At 41.3% G+C, this 16,810-nt stretch overlaps 11 protein-coding genes across 11 annotated transcripts; 1 reads left to right on the top strand and 10 right to left on the bottom strand.

The window, feature by feature from the left end:
- Positions 1-238: 238 nt before the first annotated feature.
- MAM33 (Mam33p) lies at positions 239-1,039 on the bottom strand (the record flags this gene model as incomplete). Its single annotated transcript, XM_056228707.1, has 1 exon — positions 239-1,039. One exon carries the CDS (start codon positions 1,037-1,039, stop codon positions 239-241), a length of 801 nt encoding a protein of 266 aa, XP_056088402.1.
- Positions 1,040-1,497: 458 nt separating this feature from the next.
- On the bottom strand, positions 1,498-2,339 carry RPS24B (40S ribosomal protein eS24; the record flags this gene model as incomplete). The annotated part of the gene is made up of 2 exons (XM_056228708.1): positions 1,498-1,902; positions 2,337-2,339. 2 exons carry the CDS (start codon positions 2,337-2,339, stop codon positions 1,498-1,500), a joined length of 408 nt encoding a protein of 135 aa, XP_056088403.1.
- A 704-nt stretch (positions 2,340-3,043) lies between these two features.
- SEC6 (SNARE-binding exocyst subunit SEC6) lies at positions 3,044-5,458 on the bottom strand (the record flags this gene model as incomplete). Its single annotated transcript, XM_056228709.1, has 1 exon — positions 3,044-5,458. One exon carries the CDS (start codon positions 5,456-5,458, stop codon positions 3,044-3,046), a length of 2,415 nt encoding a protein of 804 aa, XP_056088404.1.
- Positions 5,459-5,716: 258 nt separating this feature from the next.
- Positions 5,717-7,753, bottom strand: SKDI09G0990 (uncharacterized protein; the record flags this gene model as incomplete). Its single annotated transcript, XM_056228710.1, has 1 exon — positions 5,717-7,753. The coding sequence occupies one exon, from the start codon at positions 7,751-7,753 to the stop codon at positions 5,717-5,719; it is 2,037 nt and encodes a 678-aa protein (XP_056088405.1).
- Positions 7,754-8,085: 332 nt separating this feature from the next.
- On the bottom strand, positions 8,086-10,686 carry RNR3 (ribonucleotide-diphosphate reductase subunit RNR3; the record flags this gene model as incomplete). Its single annotated transcript, XM_056228711.1, has 1 exon — positions 8,086-10,686. One exon carries the CDS (start codon positions 10,684-10,686, stop codon positions 8,086-8,088), a length of 2,601 nt encoding a protein of 866 aa, XP_056088406.1.
- A 566-nt stretch (positions 10,687-11,252) lies between these two features.
- Positions 11,253-11,720, bottom strand: FIS1 (Fis1p; the record flags this gene model as incomplete). The annotated part of the gene is made up of 1 exon (XM_056228712.1): positions 11,253-11,720. One exon carries the CDS (start codon positions 11,718-11,720, stop codon positions 11,253-11,255), a length of 468 nt encoding a protein of 155 aa, XP_056088407.1.
- Positions 11,721-11,958: 238 nt separating this feature from the next.
- On the top strand, positions 11,959-12,648 carry EFM4 (Efm4p; the record flags this gene model as incomplete). The annotated part of the gene is made up of 1 exon (XM_056228713.1): positions 11,959-12,648. One exon carries the CDS (start codon positions 11,959-11,961, stop codon positions 12,646-12,648), a length of 690 nt encoding a protein of 229 aa, XP_056088408.1.
- Positions 12,649-12,702: 54 nt separating this feature from the next.
- Positions 12,703-13,686, bottom strand: YRB2 (Yrb2p; the record flags this gene model as incomplete). Its single annotated transcript, XM_056228716.1, has 1 exon — positions 12,703-13,686. One exon carries the CDS (start codon positions 13,684-13,686, stop codon positions 12,703-12,705), a length of 984 nt encoding a protein of 327 aa, XP_056088409.1.
- Positions 13,687-13,954: 268 nt separating this feature from the next.
- On the bottom strand, positions 13,955-14,419 carry ARC15 (Arc15p; the record flags this gene model as incomplete). Its single annotated transcript, XM_056228717.1, has 1 exon — positions 13,955-14,419. One exon carries the CDS (start codon positions 14,417-14,419, stop codon positions 13,955-13,957), a length of 465 nt encoding a protein of 154 aa, XP_056088410.1.
- A 184-nt stretch (positions 14,420-14,603) lies between these two features.
- On the bottom strand, positions 14,604-15,506 carry SNP1 (U1 snRNP complex subunit SNP1; the record flags this gene model as incomplete). Its single annotated transcript, XM_056228718.1, has 1 exon — positions 14,604-15,506. The coding sequence occupies one exon, from the start codon at positions 15,504-15,506 to the stop codon at positions 14,604-14,606; it is 903 nt and encodes a 300-aa protein (XP_056088411.1).
- Positions 15,507-15,982: 476 nt separating this feature from the next.
- Positions 15,983-16,477, bottom strand: RGI2 (Rgi2p; the record flags this gene model as incomplete). The annotated part of the gene is made up of 1 exon (XM_056228719.1): positions 15,983-16,477. The coding sequence occupies one exon, from the start codon at positions 16,475-16,477 to the stop codon at positions 15,983-15,985; it is 495 nt and encodes a 164-aa protein (XP_056088412.1).
- Between the last annotated feature and the right edge of the window lie 333 nt (positions 16,478-16,810).

Genomic DNA, 16,810 nt, shown 5'->3' on the forward strand with positions numbered 1-16,810 from the left:
TTGTTAGCCTTCTAATTGTAGACTTTAAACTGTTTTGTTTGCATATCGATCTTTTAGAAAATAAAAGTCGTTTTAGGGACGGTAGCATGGCTGGAACAAAAAAAAAAAAAGGAACGTCATTATAATTGAGAACATATTCGATGTTTATTAACATGTGTATTATATATACTATTTACAATAAAACTGACTCAAGCTAACCAATCAAATTATTTGGGGAAAGCAAGGCATACTTGGTTTCTTAGTGAAAGAACTTCTTCATCTTCCCAAGCCAAGAAATGTATTCGTTATTTTCTTTGAATTCGGAATAGGCACTGATAAAAGAGGCTAGCTCTTCATTGACACCTCTGCTTTCCAAATAAGCTTCTAAGGATTCCTGCAATTCTTCATCCAAGTTAGAAAATGGTGGGCCATGGTATACCAGTTCTCTTGTAATTTCTGCTTCAGCAGATTGATCCAAAGCGGCATCAACAGAGGGATATGGAGTAGCGCTATCAACATAAAACGAACCTTCTTGTAAGTTCATTAATAATTCAAATGAGATAGCAGGTTCGGTTGCACTTTCCTTGGAAATAACAACATTGACATTGGCAAAGTTGTCTGATAAGGCATCAAAATCATCCTCGTTGATTCCATCTTCATTTGCTTCAGCATTTTCATCGATTGCATTGTTGTAAGGCAGGTTAGCAATTTGGGCAACATCAAAGAACACATGAACGGTTTCACCGGACTCAGTTCTTCTAATAATTTCAGCTTCATTTTTATCAGGAGTCTCTACCAACGAAAACTGGTATTTATTTAAAAACTCGTTAAATGAATCTAAAGAGGTTGAATCTGGCAAAGTTTCCTTCTCAATTTTCAACTCTGATTGCAAAATATCACCTACTCTTTGTGTCTCCTGGTTTCTCATGAGAGGGGCAGGAGTAAAGTATCTTTTTGTGTTGGTAACAGTCAAAACCCTCCATGATGATTTTACCAGGGTAGTTTTAGGGGTAGCTAAAATGTTCCTAGCAACAATACGATTGACACTTCTCAAAAACATTATTTGCTGATATATATGGCAGTTATACGATTTCTATGACTGTGCGAAGTGTTAAATACTCTACTCTTAAATTTGTTCCAGATTACAGCATCCACGTTTTACCATGCTACCAAATTCTACGCTTCACTTTTATTTTCAACTGAGAAAAACTGAGGCGCCCCCGGGTACCGAAAAAAGATCATGCAATTTGTATTTGATAATACAGAAAGACTTGATATCACTCTTGATTTGCTCGGCATGTCTTCATCTTAATGGATGAAACAATTGCTCTTTCTATAGTCTTGGAGATTTTTGCTATATTGTATGCAAAAAAATTGTTTACGTAACTGTACATCCTACATAGAAATATGAATTATATTATGAGGGTTTCGATGATGAGATAATAAAGGGGAAGATGAACGCCAAAAAAAGATAGATGGGGACATATCCTACAAAATGAGTATATAGTAGGAATGTTCTTAATCAGCGTTACGACGAGCAACCTTTTTGGCCAATCTCTTGCCGGTACCGAAAATCTTCTTGTCTCTGTTCTTCTTTTGCTTTCTTTGTTGTCTGGAAGCCTTTTCAACCTTTTCAGTCAAACCATATCTGACTAATCTGTAGGTTGGTTCAAATTTCTTGGCCTCAGCAACGGAGTTGTAAATCAAACCGAAACCAACAGACTTGCCACCACCGAATTGGGTTCTGAAACCAAAAACGGAAACAGCGTCTTTTTCAGCCTTGTAGACTTCAGCCAATTTTTCACGCAATTCATCCTTGGAGACATTGGCTCTGTTTGGGTGCAAAACGTCGACGACGAATTGCTTTCTGGCCAACAATGGGTTGGAGAGAACCTTTCTAGTACGGATAGTGACGGCGTCAGACTATTAAAAACTAAAGTGAATGGAAAGAAAACTCACCAATCATTTTTCAATAGGGCACGTTAGTATTATATACACAACAATTAACCAGAAAAGCAATCCAGAGATTTTACGGTGGTACGATTTTTTTATTATTGGCGTCTTTGTTGTTGTTGTTGTTATCGTTGTTCTTACCAACACTGAGTATTTGTGCCCAATAAAGGTGTATGATATCAGAATATATGCATGGAGGCGGTCGTCGCCTTGAAACATGCTTTATTATTCGGGTTCTATTATTTTTCACGTTGAAGCTACCTATATTAGCATGGGCACATCATTAAACCACCTCTTGCTCTGAGTTTATTTTGCCATTCACGATACTCTAATGGGGTAAAGCCTACTAATCATCCGTTTCATTCTCTGCTGGTGCAATATAAACCTTATTACATTTGACATACCATTTTTTAACTTCTGTAGGTACCTATGTATTTGCGGCAAGCTTCAAATAAGACGTTAAAGAAAGAGATAAACTACTGTTACTACTTCAATACTACAATTGTCTGGTTACTAATTTGCTTGACTTTCAAAGTACAGGCCATGCGCCAGGAAACCTCTGAGGCCAATCGAATGCATACACATAGGGCATTGAATGAAATGGTTACCGCCACGACTAAGGGACACTCTACCAGGCATATCGGAAATTTCGTGAGCGGGACGCTCTCGACACTGCCACCAGTTCAGCGAGAAGTTCGGCCACTGAACCCGCCTAGATTGTTTTGGCCTCTGCCTAGGGAATAAGAAAAAACCCACTCCCCCGATACTGTTCCCTTCACAGGCGGACAGTCGCAATGAGGTATATTTTCACCTGGAACTTCTAAAAGAAAAAAAAATACAAAAGAGGAAAGGGTAATTTTGTAGTTTTCCCGAAAAGCAACCAGATATGTACAGATGTAATTGGTAATTGGTCATGAAAATCAAGTGCATTATGTGCTTTCGATGGCCACTTATTGAAAACACCTTTTTCGCCAGGCTAAATTAATTGTCGTGAAGCATAATGTTCACGAAGTTATTAGATTATAATGAGGTATGACATGAATCGGGGGCATATATATAGTGCAGCATATATAACTAGCGATTTTTTCCTTCTTCTATCATTCTATTTTTGCTACTTCTCAAATTCTAACACAAACCGTCTCATCAAAGTGGGCTCGCGATCAACGCCATTGGCTTCCATATTACGGCGGTATTCATGTAACATTTCCGTGGCTTGTTGGACGATCTTCTTTCTTTCTGAGCTGCTCACATCCTTTCTGCACCTCAATATTCCTACAAGTAAATCTATACGTGAATCCCAGTAAACCTCAAGATATTTTTGCCAAATATCCAATATGCTGTCAACTGGCTCACAGCTTAGATCCATGAAAAACTCCATGACGGTAAAATTCTGCGTGATTAAGGCATCCTTACTTTCGTTACCATCCAGAACTTTGACAAAAAGTTGATAAAATATCTCGAAATCCCTCTTCATTGCCTCTAAAAACTTATTATTTTTGCTTTTAAATGAATGCTCAAACGATAGAGCATTCAGAAATTTTGTAATTGTTTCTCCAATAACATTATCTATAAAGTTGACAAATAATACAGAGTTCATCTGAGGTTTAATATCCAATAGATACTCGTCCAGTGTATCTGCAATCTGCTGTGCTTGACTCCCCATATACCAACTCTTGCTGAAAATTTCTTGGTAGGGTTTTCTCAAATCGTCAAACATCAATGTGATTAAGCCTAAAGAGCTGCATTGGGCAACTTCAGCAAATCCATCTAAGGTGCCTTCTAAATGGTTTGAAATTTGCTTCTCATAGACTTTGGAAACAAGTTTACCGTATTTGGATGAGATGGCAACAGCATAGTCCGCAGCTTTCATTTGATCGTTTGAAACTGCAATTAAATATTCCACTAAGCCTCCTGGGCATTCATCTTCCGGAGTTATACTCTCCGGATCTATGTCATATTTGTGATTGTAATTGATTTGTTTTTTTATTTCTCCACTTATCTTGGAAATCCAGTTTTTCTGTCTCTTCGTTAACAGATCACTGAACCTTTCAACCACACCAACAAGTATTTTTGCCTGGTTAGTACCTGCTGCTACTTCCACTTGTTGCGTAAACATCTGAAAACAGGTCTTGGTCCCGTCAAGGAAAAGCAGTCCATCTGAATCAGAGTGAGGTGGCGTGCTTCGTTCCAAGAATACATCAAATTCTGCTTTCTCCAAATTACCAATCCATTCAGTCATCTTAACAACTATCAAATTCAAATAGTCTTTGAATAGGGTTTCCTTTTCTTCATCGCCGATGACTGATTTGACTTCAGTCTTGGCAAAGCCAAAATCTTGCTTCAAAGTATCTTGGAATGTCTTATCAAATGCCAAAATATCAAGGATAATAATGGTCTCGGGCTCGGATTCAACAAGATCTGTAATCAAAGAATGCAGCTCCTTATAGTACTGACTGAAGTATACGTCAAATATGTTCCAATGTGGAGGACAGCAATTGGCAATATGTTCCTTTACAATAATCAACTCGTTGAAAATCCAGTCCATGTTATCAAGGACGTTAAATTTTTGTTCGCCAACATATTTTTCTTTCATTTCCTCGAACATTTCAGAAATGGAATTATTTATACCATTTATCAAAAAATGTTTGTAACCACGGGCCGCTGTCCTTGTCGAGATTGTCCCGCTCATTATTTCTTGGTAAAGTCCTTTGTTTGTTGGATATTCTATAACCGTGGGTTTTTCCTCTTGTAATCTTGCAGTATTTTTGCTATTTGGAAGTTTTTTTATCGAAGATTTTTCAATTTCAATCTCCCTCTTCTTGATAATGTTTCTAATAGCTTCAATCCTCAAATCCTCCCTCTCCTCTAAGTCGTAAATTTTGAAAAGACGAATTGCTAGCGATATTTGTTCGGCCCTTGCCATCTCCACAATGTCATAAGTTAACCCATCCAGCAACTTGTCAAATTTTGATGTTATCCCTGAAAGTCTTGAAAAGAGCTTCATGACTGTACGTTGTGCATCTTCAGTCGCTTCCTTTGCCATGATCACAACTTGTTCTTGAAAGTCTCGTGCTGAGGTTAATAGGAAATGAATTTCCAAGAGATGGGGACAGCCAGTCTCTAAGGCATCCTCCGCTAGTTCTGCCACTAACAATCTTTCTACATGTTCCATCAATGCAACAAAGTTATATATTCGATCGTAAATTGAGGACGTGGTGTTGATTGTTTCATATAGTTTGGTGGCTTGGAAAAGTATATCATAACGATTAATTGCAAATCGATTATCATTGCCAAACCTGTTAATTTCATTGATTTGTTGTTTAATTGAGGTGACCGAATTTTTGGATAAGTTTAACAATTTGAGAGATTCTTCGACTTCACCATAGTACTTGTCTGATTCTTTATACAATTGGTATTCCACTACAGATTTTTCCTTCAATAATTGTTCCTTAATATCTCGTACCCTTTCAAGTGACAGATCTCCCTTTATTAGATCGCAAACTTGCTGCAAGGGATCTGACGACATCTTAGTAGTCACTTATTGAATTGTTTGAATGTTTCCGGGTCCAATGTTACGTTTTCTTCTCCTACATGGAACTATTTTGTACATCCTCTTTGCCTGGCATTAGGGCATGTTTTTCTTATTCTCCAATTCCAAGTTTCAAGAGCTCGGCTGGTCGAAAAAGGCTAGCGGCGTACAAGACAAAATGACGCCGTGATAAATGGAATCTATCAATATATGGGTCCATTCTATGCGTAATACGTATATATATATAATTTTCGGTTAGGAAACGCCAGGCTCTGGCTTCTGCCATATACCATCTGGCCATTGTAATACTCCGGCATTCGTGTAGTCGCCCCTGTTTGTTGAAGATCGTACAGAAGCGCGAGCCACCCTCAAATACAAGTCTATCGTTCCGTTGGAGGCATCAAGAGCATCGTTCATCATTCTGGTGAGTTCTGGATTTTCCATCCGAAGAGTGTCGATACTGACTGTGTCGTTTTTGCCTACATACACCTCCACGTCATTCAAAAGTAATGAAAATCCATCTATATTCCCTGTTTGGTCAATTACTGGATCAGTTGCATTTAAGTGCCATGACAGAGAGTGATTTTGATTACGGTTGAATTCTACTATGGGTGGCTTCAAGGAGGCACCTGCCTCCCCTCTTAACAGGGCCGTATCTGTCTCGACTATACTTGCAAAATCCCATCTTGCTACACCAGATAGGATTAATCCAACTAAAATACCTTGAAACAAATATGCTGATGAACCTCTGGTCGCGCATCCTGGAACTAATATGGAACCCAAAATGTAATGATGTATCCTCAAATTCAGTCCTGGCAAAGATCCCAACGCTACCAATCCACCAATAAAACATATATATATTTTGAAAAACTTTTTGAATCTCCCCGATTTCCAAAGTGAATAGGCCTGTACAATTGCACATGTGAGAATTGTAGCGGCAATAGAACCGACAGCGGTCAATGCTCCGGCTTGTTGCTTCAAATCCTCGGCAGTAAGCCTGTCAACAGGCAATCGGTCAAAAGTGACATTATTCGAGATGCCTAGCCAGAATGTGGGGTACCATAGAATCACTTTTGCTAAGGGAGATCCATTTTCTAGTGTCCTCTTCACGGCGCTCTTCCAAACAACATATAGAACAAAACACAAAGGTAAAAGTCGTTGGAAACCTACGCTGAAAAGCTCATACACACTCGCTGGATCGTGCGCATCCGTTAATAAAGGCGGGTCTAGAGATAATACAAGTGTCCAATAGCCTACTATTGTGTTTATCCAGTACCCGTAAATACTATCATACAAATAAAATATGGGTAGCCCAAAAAGGATATTCAATACCACCACAGCTGCTCGTGGGTCGTAACAGCCGGACAATATACCATTCTGGATATCCCTAAATGAATACGAACCAGGAAAGAAAGAACTAAACGCCACTGAAAAGCCAGTATTATACATCCCCTTTCTTGATGGGAAAGAATTCTGAGCTCCTTGCATTGAAACTTTAGTGCAGCCGCCATAGAATGGAGAAATAACACCTGCATGCACCGCGGATGCACATGGAAAGGAGTCACTTCTATAAGGATAGGACACAGCCATTGGATCTTCTTCACTAAACAAGGCACCTCCGCCAATTTCATATCCCGTATACTTGACTCTTCTGTTCCCAACGGCAATAGCCGAGTATGTCCACCCACCTCTATCACATAGTGCTGGGCATCTAATAAAGTATTCTTTATCATAAAATGGCCCGCAGTTTTGGGCATTAAGGCCGCAATCGTTATTGGTGCCTTCCCAGTTTAAATAGGAATTGCAACTTAGAGACAAGATGGGAATCTTTTCGGAGCCATCATTTGGATGAAAATAAGGTGGCTTTATGAGATAGGGGTATATGAGGAAATAAAAAATACGCATCCAAAAGCAGAAGTATGCAATTAGCAGTAATAACCGTACAAAATTGCTCGGCACCTTATATTTGAATGAAGTTCGTGGAAAATCATCTATCTTCTTCAGCCAGTTCCACCGATTGGGAAACTTAGGTGGTTCGTCACTAGGTTCAACAGGGCCATTCCAAACTCTTTCAATGAATTTTTGTATGGGGTTTTTCCTCTTCAAAAGAAGCCATTCTGACCTATTGTTTTCGCCCTCTTCATTCTCAAGCATACTTTCCACATCTGCGTTCGAAAAGTCCTGCAACCGTATAGACTCAGTTCCATGACGATGTCCCTCGGAATCACTCAAAGGAATAGTATCTGCAGCTTCCCAAGTTGTATTAGCATTATCGTCAAAATGTACGCCCATTCAATTTTGTACTGATTGATCTATCTCATACAAGTTTAAAAGATTGAACTGCATCTTTGATATTTATGTAATTCAATATAACGTAATGATATTGACACTCTTCACGATTTTTCGATCTTTTCTTTCACACCCCAGAGTTTTTTTTTTGCGACGGCAAACCTGAGAATTATTTATAGAATACAATGGAAAAACTTGAAAAAGGAATACAGTTTTTAATTAGCGTACATGATTGTGTATATGTTTGAATGATTTTATATAATGGGGTCTTGATATATACTAACGGAGAAACCCCCATCGGGGATGAACAAAGGGAAAGTGTTTGATTTGAGAAATCAACCGGAGCATGATTCACAGGCTTCTGGGGTGGGGGCTTGACAAGCAATGACCTTTTCGTTGTAAATGTCACATTTCTTGCCATTGGATTCCTCTTTAATTGTTTCTGTTGGGACCGCAGGGGTAATTCCTTCTTCTAGTTTCATGTTTGACATAGCACTAGAGACTGAAGATGGTTCGGATGGAACTGGCGACGTTTCCTTATCCGAGTTTTCGGCAGGCGTTAATGCAACTTTATCAGTGAATTTCGCACCAGTTGGAATATAAACGGGACGATCTAATTCTGCGGTAGATGCAATGTGTGTAGCGGCTTGATCGGCAACATCCTGATCAATAGTAAATTGAATAGCAGCAGAGGCGGCTTGTGTCCTTAAATAATACATACCGGTTTTCAAACCCTTCTTCCAACCATAGAAATGCATACTAGTAATTTTACCCATTGATGGTGATTGCAAGAAAAGATTCAAAGAATGAGATTGATCAATGTAGATCGAACGATCAGCAGCCATGTTGATGATGGTCTTTTGAGAAATTTCCCAAACAGTCTTGTATAATTCTTTCAAATCTTGTGGAACATTTGGCAAATCCTTAATAGAACCATTTTGTGTAATCAAATATTGCTTCATACTGTCATCCCAGATGCCCAGGTCGACTAAATCACGCAATAAGTATGGATTAACGACTTGGAATTCACCGGATAAGACACGACGAGAGTACATGTTTGAAGTCACTGGCTCGAAACATTCATTGTACCCAAGGATTTGGGAGGTTGAAGCAGTTGGCATTGGGGCCATTGTTAAGGAGTTTCTTAAACCATGCTTGACAATGTCCTTTTTCAAGGTTTCCCAATCCCACATACCAAATGGCTTAGCATTCCACATATCGAATTGTAAAATACCCTTAGAGGAAGGAGAGCCTTCGAAAGTAGAATATTTGCCCTCTTTTTGGGCCAATTCACAGGAGGCTTCAAGGGTAGCATGGTAAATGGTTTCGAAAATCTGTTTGTTTAGGGTTTGAGCCTCATCACATTCAAATGGTAAACGCAACATCATATAAGTATCGGCCAAACCTTGAACCCCCAAAGCAATAGGCCTATGTCTCATATTAGAGTTTCTAGCCTCAGGCACTGGATAATAATTACGGTCAATAACCCTGTTTAAGTTATGAGTAATGACTTTAGCAATATCATGTAAGCTTTGAAAATTATAAGTTGCAGTCTTACCGTCTTCGGCAACTTCAACAAATGCAGGTAGGGCAATAGACGCTAGATTACAAACAGCAGTTTCTTCTGGAGAGGAATACTCGACGATTTCACAGCACAAATTAGACGATTTGATAGTCCCCAAGTTTTGTTGGTTTGTCTTTCTGTTGCATGCATCCTTGTACACCATAAAAGGTGTACCTGTTTCTGTTTGTGATTGTAAGATGGCGTACCACAGCTTTTGGGCGGTGATAGTTTTACCACGACCTTCTCTTTCGTAACGCGTATATAGCTCTTCGAATTCATCACCCCAAACATCGTCTAAACCTGGAGCAGAACTGGGCGAAAACAAAGTCCAAGGACCGTCTTCTTGGACACGCTTCATGAAAAGATCAGGAATCCATAGAGCGGGGAACAGATCTCTTGCACGAATTTCTTCTTTACCATGGGTTTTTCTGATATCGACAAAGTCGAAAATATCTGCGTGCCATGGTTCCAAGAAAAGGGCAAATGCACCGGGTCTCTTGTTACCACCTTGATCCACGTAACGGGCAGTGTTGTTAAAGACACGAATCATGGGAATCAACCCATTTGAAGTACCATTGGTACCAGCAATATACGAACCAGTGGAACGGATGTTGTTGATATGAAGACCAACACCACCTGCAGTCTTGGAAATCATAGCGCATTCTTTCAAAGTGTCGTAAATACCTTCAATGGAATCATCCTTCATGGCAATCAGGAAACAGGACGACATTTGAGGGTGTGGCGTACCGGCATTAAATAAAGTGGGGGAGGCGTGAGTGAAATATCTCAAGGACATCAAGTTATAAGTCTTCAGCACCGACTCGATATCGCTACCGTGAATACCTAGGGCCACACGCATGACCAAGTGTTGCGGACGTTCGGCCACTTCACCATTCAGTCTTAGCAGGTACGAACGTTCCAAAGTCTTGAACCCAAAATAGGTATACTTGAAGTCTCTGTCGTACACGATGGCCGAATTTAAGGTATCTTTGTTTTCCATGACAATATTATAGACTTCATCCGAAATCATAGGAGCGAGCTTCCCAGTCGCAGGGTTAACCCAGTCGTGCAGGTCTTCAATGACTTTCGAAAACTGCTTTGTCGTCTGCTTATGTAAGTTAGAGATGGCAACCCTGGCAGCCAAAGTGGCATAATCGGGGTGCACAGTGGTCATGTAAGCACAGGTTTCAGCAGCCAAGTTGTCCAGTTCAACGGTCGTCACACCGGAGTAGACACCCGATATGATACGTTGCGTCACCTTAACGGCATCGATACGGTTGGGATCTAGCCCGTATGATAAACGGGTGATACGGGAAGTGATTTTATCAAATTGCACAGGCTCTTTGCGGCCGTCTCTTTTAATAACGTACATGTGTATAGCGGTGTAATATGAGCTGTTGCTGTTGCTGTTTCTTGCTTGTCCTATTTATTATAACCCAGAAATGAGAAGAGAGAAAGGCAACGAAGAAGGCAAAAGAAGGCAAATGCAGTGAGTTTATATACGTTTGCAGCAGAACACGAAACAATAAAAAGAACCTTGACACGAAAAACGAAACGCGTCGACGTTGCACGATGCAATATCACAATGAAACAATAGACCATTGTTCTTTCTCATCCTGTCGTTTGGCCTTCGCCATGGCAACCGGGTTTTTGCCCCTTTGAGCAGCGGTCAGGTGCCGTTGCTGCGACAACCGCGAAAAAAAAAAAGAGAACAAAAGAACAAACGGCACGCCATGTTGCTGTGACAACCGCAGGAAGATAATTGGGCTTTTTTTACTACTTTGGGAAAAGTAGCAGCCAAGAACGAGGACTTCCTCTTTTGCAGATGTAGACCTCAATAGGCATTTTCTTTTTTTCTCAGGCTGGATATTATATGGTATATGTTTACGCGTGCGTGAGGGTGTGTAAATTTTTCTTATGTACGTACGTATGTGGCCTTTACCTCCTTTTGTTTCTTAAAAAGAAACTAGTAATGGCGACAGCGCCGGCCAGGACGCCTCCAGCGACGACGACGCCCTTCAGCGTTTCTCTCTGGATCTTATCCTCCACCATGCTCTTCAACGCACCCACCTGCTTGTTGTTCCGCTCATGCTCATACAGCGTATCCACATATCGCTTTGCCATGGAGTATTCTCCCAGCTTGTAGCAGCCGATAGTCAAGTAGTATAAGCATTCCCGTCTACGGGATTCGGCCTCCTTGTAGATGTCCGTGAGGATCTTCACGCCGAGCCTTTCGTCATTTACGTCAGTGGACTTGATCAACCCCCAGGAGTAGTTGAATCTTGACTGGATAGTTGCCGTGGAGCCACCCTCAGAAACCACTTGCTGGCGCAGGATCTCCAGTTGTTGGGGGTAGAGTGGTTCGTATGCATCCTTTAGCGTTGGCCAAAAATCAACTTTAGTCATCCTTGGGCCCTTATAGCTGCGTTCTGGTCTGCCCTTTATGCGCCGCCAGCCTGTTATATACAAGTTTTGGGCAGAGTGATGCCAGCTTTACTTTGAAAGGGGCCGCCGGCCCGCCCCGCGGCGTTCGGAATAAAAATGCGCAAAAAGATTGGTTCATGAAAGAAACTGAAAAAAAATCGATGAGCTCAGTTCTCGAGGACGATAACGTGAACCGGACTAGTGCGGGGAAATAGAGTAGATGCAGGACACGGCAGATTTGAGCACCTCCAAACTGGGTACGAAGAAATACTGGGACGAACTGTATGCCTTGGAGTTGGAGAATTTTAGGCGAAATCCGCAAGATACCGGGGACTGCTGGTTTAGCGACAGTGATGCGGAACAAAAGATGATCGATTTCTTGGTGGACAATATCGGTGCGTACAGAATCACTGAGGACGCGTCTGTCGTGGACCTGGGCACAGGAAACGGTCATTTGCTGTTCGAACTGCACGAGACGGAATTCCAGGGCAAACTGGTCGGAATAGACTATTCTGAAGAAAGTGTCAAGCTGGCCACTAACATAGCTGAGGCGACCGGCGTGGAGGATTTCATCAGCTTCCAGCAGGCGGACATCTTCAATTCTGGTTGGAACCCGGGCAAATTCGATGTTGTGCTGGATAAGGGGACCTTGGATGCCATTTCATTAAGCGGCATGAAGATCAATGGCAAACTTGACGTGGTCGATGTATATGCCGAAGTGGTGGAAAAAATTTTGAGGAAAGATGGTATTTTTTTGATCACGTCTTGTAACTTCACGCAGGATGAGCTGATAGAGATCATGCAGACGGAAAAATTGAAACCGTGGAAAGCAATAAAATACCCAGTTTTCCAGTTCGGCGGTGTTCAGGGTGCGACCATTTGTAGCATAGCATTTGTTAAGCAAGATTGATTTGTTTTTTTATTTCAATGTATTTTATTGTTATTTTATTATTATTTTCATTACTTACTTAGGAACAGACTTGACTATAGTGTTATACAGTTCATCTGTGGTCTCCTTCTTGCCAGTCTTTATAGCATATTGCGCAGGGTCGCCGTTATTGTCGACCCCTAATAATCTTATGAATTTCTCGCTCTGCAAAGAACCTGTGAAGCCCTTTTGCACGGTGAATCCCTTAACCAATTGGATATTCAAAATGACTTTCAAGATACCACGGGATCTCATAACTATACGCGTTTTTTCGTTATCCTGTTTACTTTTATTGATTTTGATGACACCAACACCTCTTTCCTTCCAGCCTTCTTCTATCTTGGAAAGTTGGTACAGTTTAGCATTTACTTGATATATGCACTCTTCGGACTCCTCGCCAGACTTGATTTCCTGCTTTTGCAATTTGAGAGGCTTGGGCGTGTCTTTTGGTTCTTCTGAGGCCTTTTCCAGCGGTTCAGGCCCGCTACTGACTTTATCCCTGTCGTCAATGAATTTCTTTTCATTGTCAGCGTTGTCGTCGGTTTTATTCTTCAATATGCTGAAACCACTGCCGAACGATAGGCCTGAGCCAAATGCAAATGGCTTCTTTGTAGTATTCTCAGAAGCCGATAAAGAAGCAGTACTTATGCGGGTGGTTTTCTCGTCTTTGGTGTCTTTCTGGGCAACGCCAAACCCACTTCCAAATTTAGATGCCGCACCAAATACGAATTTGTCCTTCTTTTTGTCATCTTCTACTTTACCAGTATCTGCAGCATTTTCATCGTCAGTCTTGGCCTTTTTGTGCGATGATTCTTGCTCTTTCTTCTCTTCGCCCCTCTTGTCCCTATCATCACCATTTAGTGGTTCCGATCTGTCGCCTGCTTCTTCTTCCTGTTTATTCTCACCTTCTTCCCTTGGTCTTTTAGGAGTTTTATCTAGTCCACCAATGGGGTTTTCAGCTGCAGCTTGCTCCACCTCATGCTTTTTGTTGGCCGCGTTGCCAATCTTAGAGTCACTCATACTTTTATTGTAGTGCGTACGTGTTTTCCTTGCTTGTGCAAAATCGACCCATTAATGCTTTGCCTTGCGTAGCAAACTGAACTTTTCAAAATCAGAGCTAATTTCAACCTCGCCAAAATATAATCCATTCTTGAAAAATTCAAAAAAAAGCTGTATCAGATAATACTATGAACCACCTGGATTTGAAAGTCGATTACGAATGAGATCCTTAAGATTATTGTATATAGGTAAGATATATTTGCATATTATACGTTGTATTGGCAGCGTATCATACGGTTCTTCTATCCGATATATAGTGAACAATAGGTGTGACGCCACTGACTTGGGTAATTTTTTCCAACCAAGCAAGTAGGATCCCCCCTTGTTTCTGGCCCTGGGGTATAGACATACCCTTATATAGGTACTTCACCAGTACGTCCTTCTGCGAATCGCTCAAAGTCTTGATCACATTACCAATATCGGCTTGTCTGACTTGTGTCAATGCTTCAAGCACACTCCCAAGATACTGTTCCTTTGTTGCAGCATCCGCACTGTATGGAGGATCGGTTGTGAGCAATTGAACGGCTCCCACAGAGTCTCCGCTTGCGGCCAGCGAACGCAATTGATTCATTCGGGGTTGTAATTCTTGTGATGTGACAGTCACTTCATATGGTGGTACCAGGTCAGCAGCGGTCAGCCTACCGCTCTCCGGGTCAAATGCATCGATGTCAATTCTCCTCCAGTCGGCTTCCATTGTTTACGTCGTTTGCGTGTCCTACAATATATATCCTCTGTGGCTTCCCGTACTCAAACAGCTCTGGGTCAGAATCTGGTTTTCCCTCTTATTTTGTTATAGGGGCAAACCCAAGAAAGGAAAAAATCGTGCGAAATAACTGCTGTAGCGGGTAATCAAAAAGAAACAAGCAATAATCAACATTTCAGTAGTCTGGCACTTCCTTGGCAACTGGTTGAGACTCTCTAGTCCGCGAATTTCTGGATTTATATACCGAGGCAACAGCAGGAATGGCAGTGGAGGCGGCGAGCAGAGGCCTGTGACCTTGATATCTTGTTTCTGACGTGGAACCAGTGTATCTCTCGGAAATGTACGCAGAAGAAGATGGTTCCATGCGTGGTGGTCTGAGAGAGTAGTTTCTGTCCATGACAGTGGCAGCGCCTGAGCTTGCAAACCTTTCTGGCAGTCTGCTATCCCCGTGAGAGTAGCCCCTGCCCCCGAGGCCGCCGCCCAATCTTCTTGGCTTGAAGTACTTGACGGTTCTGCCTCTTTCTATATCGACTATGCAGAGCTTGTCTTTGATCTGGATACCCCTGTGCACTCCGATTTCCTTGAATGCCATTTTGCTGCTGATTGGGTCTTTGAACACTATGAAGGCATATCCTCTACTTTGCTGGGTGATCTTGTCCTTGACTATTCTAATCTTCTCAATCTCGCCAAACCTAACAAAATGCTTTTGCAGTTCAATTTCGTTGAGATCGTATGGTAATCTCCCAATAAATATCGTTCTGTAGGGATCTGTGTCCCTAATATGAGGGTCCGCATTCGGATTCCAGCTTTGTAATTTCCGGTCTATCAAATGAGAGTTTTTGATCTTGGAAACTTTGACATCCTCGTATTTTTGTAGATGGTTGTTGGGGGTACCTTGGGGATGTTCTTCCATGTAGTGTTTCAAGGATGTTGATAATAAATTGGAAACACCGGTAATATTTGGGTTTGTTTGCCTTTTCGCATACGGATAATCTGTTGGTTTCTTGTAAGGCAAAGGAGGCTTTGGTCTGAAAAGCCTCGACACATCATCAGGATACTTGGATAGATTGTAACTCATCGGGGCTGAAGTTTTGAGTAACTTTCAAGGTTTCATTCTATAAATCGATGCTTCAGCTGTATACCATCTCATTTTCTTTCTTTTCCAGATATGCATAATTTTTTCGTAAGGGCGCACACAGTAGAACAGAAGAGAGATTCAATGAGCGAAGTAAGAAGACAAGAAATGGAAAAAAAAAGCAGTATGCATTGTTTATTTTCAAGTCCTCTTCGTTATACTTTTCATACCGAGAAAGTATGCTGGAATGTGAAGTGCCAATGATAGCGGAAAGCGTGTATAATTTCAATGTCTTAAAAAAAGTCGCGATGTGTGTACAAAACATAAAAAAATGGTTACGCAAATATAGATACGGCTATGTACACCTCAAGTTTACACACAAATATATACATATATATAACCCTTTTTCCTTTCCTTGTAAAAAAATTTCATTAATTCATAAAAGATTCGTAAATTCGTAAAAAGATAGTTCTGCACATTCAGATTAGTGGCTGCACGGGTTCCGTCTTGTAGTCAACATCGACCATCGCACCATCGTGCTTACACACGACTTCAACGCAAACCTTAAATTTCTTGGCGTTCAACTCCGTTTCTTCGCCGTAGTTCCAAACAATCTTGTCAAACGACTCCTGTTTTTTTTTGTCATGAAATTTCAATTCAGGTTTGTTAATTGCGGTCTTGATGTCCTTGAGCAAGTGCTTTTCAACATGCTGGTGCAGATGGCGAACAAACTTCTTGGAGTGCGAATTGGCGGTTTCTTTGATCTTTTCTGGATCGTCATGCGCATCGTGCAACACAAATGGCGGATAGTACTTCAATTGGCAGTGAACGTGGTCGAACTCCTGGTCCTCCGTTTCGCCCTTCAGATAAGTTTCAAAATCGTGCAAGTCCTCAAAAACCTTCAGAGACTCGCCGCTTTTGGTAGTGACGGTGGACATCTTAGGTCCCTTTACTTTTTTATCCTTTTTAGTCATTGTCAGCTTAGAGAGTAGTTTGTTATATAATATGCGTTAATGTTTTTGCACCTCAGTGTTTTCAAAAGATGGATGAGTGCAGTACGGAATTAAACCCAGAAGACGCTTATATACGATCTGCGAACAACGACCAAGCTGTGCCAGTGTGCAGGCAAAAAGCAGAAAAAGAATGAACAATACCCCAACCACTGCGTCAGCGCCACCATGATGTTTACCAACCCCGCGTTCGTAAATTCTCCCCTTTGGCTTCGTCGTTCAGCCGTATAGCCGCGCATCCTCGTCTACCGATTGGAACGATGACTGGAGAGGCATATCTATGTAGTTACACTACAC

The sequence above is a fragment of the Saccharomyces kudriavzevii genome (assembly GCF_947243775.1).
Source record: "Saccharomyces kudriavzevii IFO 1802 strain IFO1802 genome assembly, chromosome: 9".
NCBI classification, from domain to species: Eukaryota; Fungi; Ascomycota; class Saccharomycetes; order Saccharomycetales; family Saccharomycetaceae; genus Saccharomyces; species Saccharomyces kudriavzevii.